Source organism: Penaeus japonicus, unplaced genomic scaffold (assembly GCF_977035675.1).
Source record: "Penaeus japonicus unplaced genomic scaffold, GWHDUDI00000001_assembly GWHDUDI00000032, whole genome shotgun sequence".
NCBI classification, from domain to species: domain Eukaryota; kingdom Metazoa; phylum Arthropoda; class Malacostraca; order Decapoda; family Penaeidae; genus Penaeus; species Penaeus japonicus.
In genome coordinates, this window is record NW_028234434.1 from 27869450 (window position 1) to 27871949 (window position 2500).

Here is a 2500-nt window from a genome sequence, read left to right on the forward strand (position 1 = left end):
AAGGAAAAGAAATCCTGCAAGGGTGTAACGAGGTTGGACTATGACGTCATGATGAAAGGTCCTACTCGGGGGGGGGGGGCTATGACGTCACAATGAAAGCTCCTACTCGGGGGGGGGACTATGACGTCACAATGAAAGCTCCTACTCGGGGGGAGGGGCATGACGTCACAATGAAAGCTCCTACTCGGGGGGGGGGGGCTATGACGTCATAATGAAAGGTCCTACTCGGAGTTAAAGAAATGGGAGTCCTATATTACGATGTAAAATTTAAAATTGGTAGGAATGAATGGGGTTGCTACTTTAATATAATAGGATATATATTGCTCTACCTTGATGTTAAGAAAATGGAAAAAAAAAATACAGAAAGGAAAGCTTTATTTCTATTTACTGTATCTATTTCATTTTTTTTCCTAATACATCTATTTACCTCTAACTATTCTATTTATCTATTAATCTTTACTTTATCTTATTTCTACCTTGGAATAGACCGGTAAATCCTACACCGCCATAACAGACAGAATCCTAATCGATACAAAAAGAAGGAATCCGATCCTAATATCATACACGGATGGAATCCTTCTTTAACCCACAGACTCTGAGAGTGTATGAATCTAACCAATATCTGTAGGATTTTATTCGAGAACTTTACAGATCTTAAAACCCTACCACCACCCCCCCAAAAAAATCCTAAAACCCTAAAAAAGATCCCAAGATCTTAACCCCCTCCCCCGCCCCCCGCCCTCCAAAAATCCTAAAATCCCCAAATCCTAAAATCCTCGAATCCTAAAATCCTCGAACCTCCAAATCCTCAAATCCCCCAATCCTAAAATCCCCAGTACCCAAAAATCCCCCAATCCCAAAATCCCAAAAATCCCCAAATCCTAAAATCCTCGAACCCTAAAATACTCGAATCTCCAAATCCTCGAATCCCCCAATCCTAAAATCCCCAGTACCCAAAAATCCCAAGTACCCAAAATCCCCCAATCCCAAATCCTAAAATCCCAAAAATCCCTAAAAATCCCCCCCCCCCAAAAAAAAAAAAAAAAAAACCCTACCTTAATCCCCAGCCTCTTGCACGCCTCCAAGGACCTCGGACTCGTCAGGATGTAAGGGCAGGACTCATGCTGCGGGAGGTCATAGTTGTACAGGTCAAGTTTCACTCCCGGTTCCTTCATGGCGGTGACCTCTGACCTGTAATGAGAGGATGGTGAGTATGGTGAGGTTAGTGGTACGGTTATAACGTGCAGGTTGGTATGGTGTGGTGATTGGATGATGATGATGGTGGTGGTGGTGGTGATGAGGATGAGGAGGAGGATGGTGGTGGTGATGATGATGATGATCAGGTTTGTTTTCATTAACATTAATATGTAACTGTTAAGTGAGTGTGATGATGATGATGATGATGATGGTGATGGTGATGGTAGTGGTGATGATGATGAGGATGATGGTGGTGGTGATGATGATGGTGGTGATGATGATGATAATGATAATGATGATGGTGATGATGATGATAGTGATACTGAGAACGATAATGAGAATGGTGATAATGATGATGATAACAACAAAGATAACTATAACAATACAGCTTGCAAGAATAAGAATAACCGTAATAAAAAAAAAAACAGCAACAACAAAAACAATCATCATCATCATCATGATCATGATCATGATCATCACCATCATTATCATCACCATCATCATCACCATCATCATCACCATCATCATCACACTCCCTTAACAGTTACATAATAACGTTAATGAAAACAGACACATTTACTATAAAAAAAGTACATTTTAGTCCTTTCGCATATCATATGAAAATTACTAACAAACATTGCATTAACAAAAGAGTTAAATCATATAATCAGGATTACCGCGACCATGCAACACCGGCGTGCAATGTGCAATTAGTTGCTAAAATGATATTGATATTGATGTTCCAACGCCATATAAGGGAACGTAGTAAAGTATATGCTGTTGCCATTTTCAATATGAAGATGAAATTGATAATGATGATGATCATGATGATTATATGGATTGTGATAATGATAAGTAGAATGACACAATTAAAGTAATAATGATGATGATGATGATGATTATTATTATTATTATGATAATAATAATAATGATAATGAGGATAAAGATGGTAATAAGGATAATAATAATAGTGATAGAAAATAATGATAATAATAATAATGTTAATAATAGTAATAATAATGGTGATAACAATAACTCACAGTGATAATAATAGTAATAATTATAATGAGGATAATAATAACTATTATGATAATAATAACAATTATGATAATGATAACAATTATGATAATAACAACAATTATGATAATAATAACAATAATGATGATACTGTTCCTAATAATGATGATTATGATGCTGTTGATAATGATGAAATGTTTGTGATGCTATCAATTGTGATGACGATAATCACCATTATGATGATAGTGATGATGATGATACCAATAGTGGATAAGAATCATGATAA

General features: G+C 36.4%; 1 protein-coding gene across 1 annotated transcript in view; it reads right to left on the bottom strand.

The window, feature by feature from the left end:
* The window catches only part of LOC122246015 (uncharacterized), a 29287-nt gene extending 28102 nt beyond the window's left edge, over positions 1–1185 (bottom strand). The window contains exon 1 of the mRNA XM_086556213.1: positions 1056–1185. Within this exon, the coding sequence (XP_086412339.1) occupies positions 1056–1175 (120 nt within the window). The 5' untranslated portion in view covers positions 1176–1185. The remainder of the gene's footprint in view (positions 1–1055) is intronic.
* Between the last annotated feature and the right edge of the window lie 1315 nt (positions 1186–2500).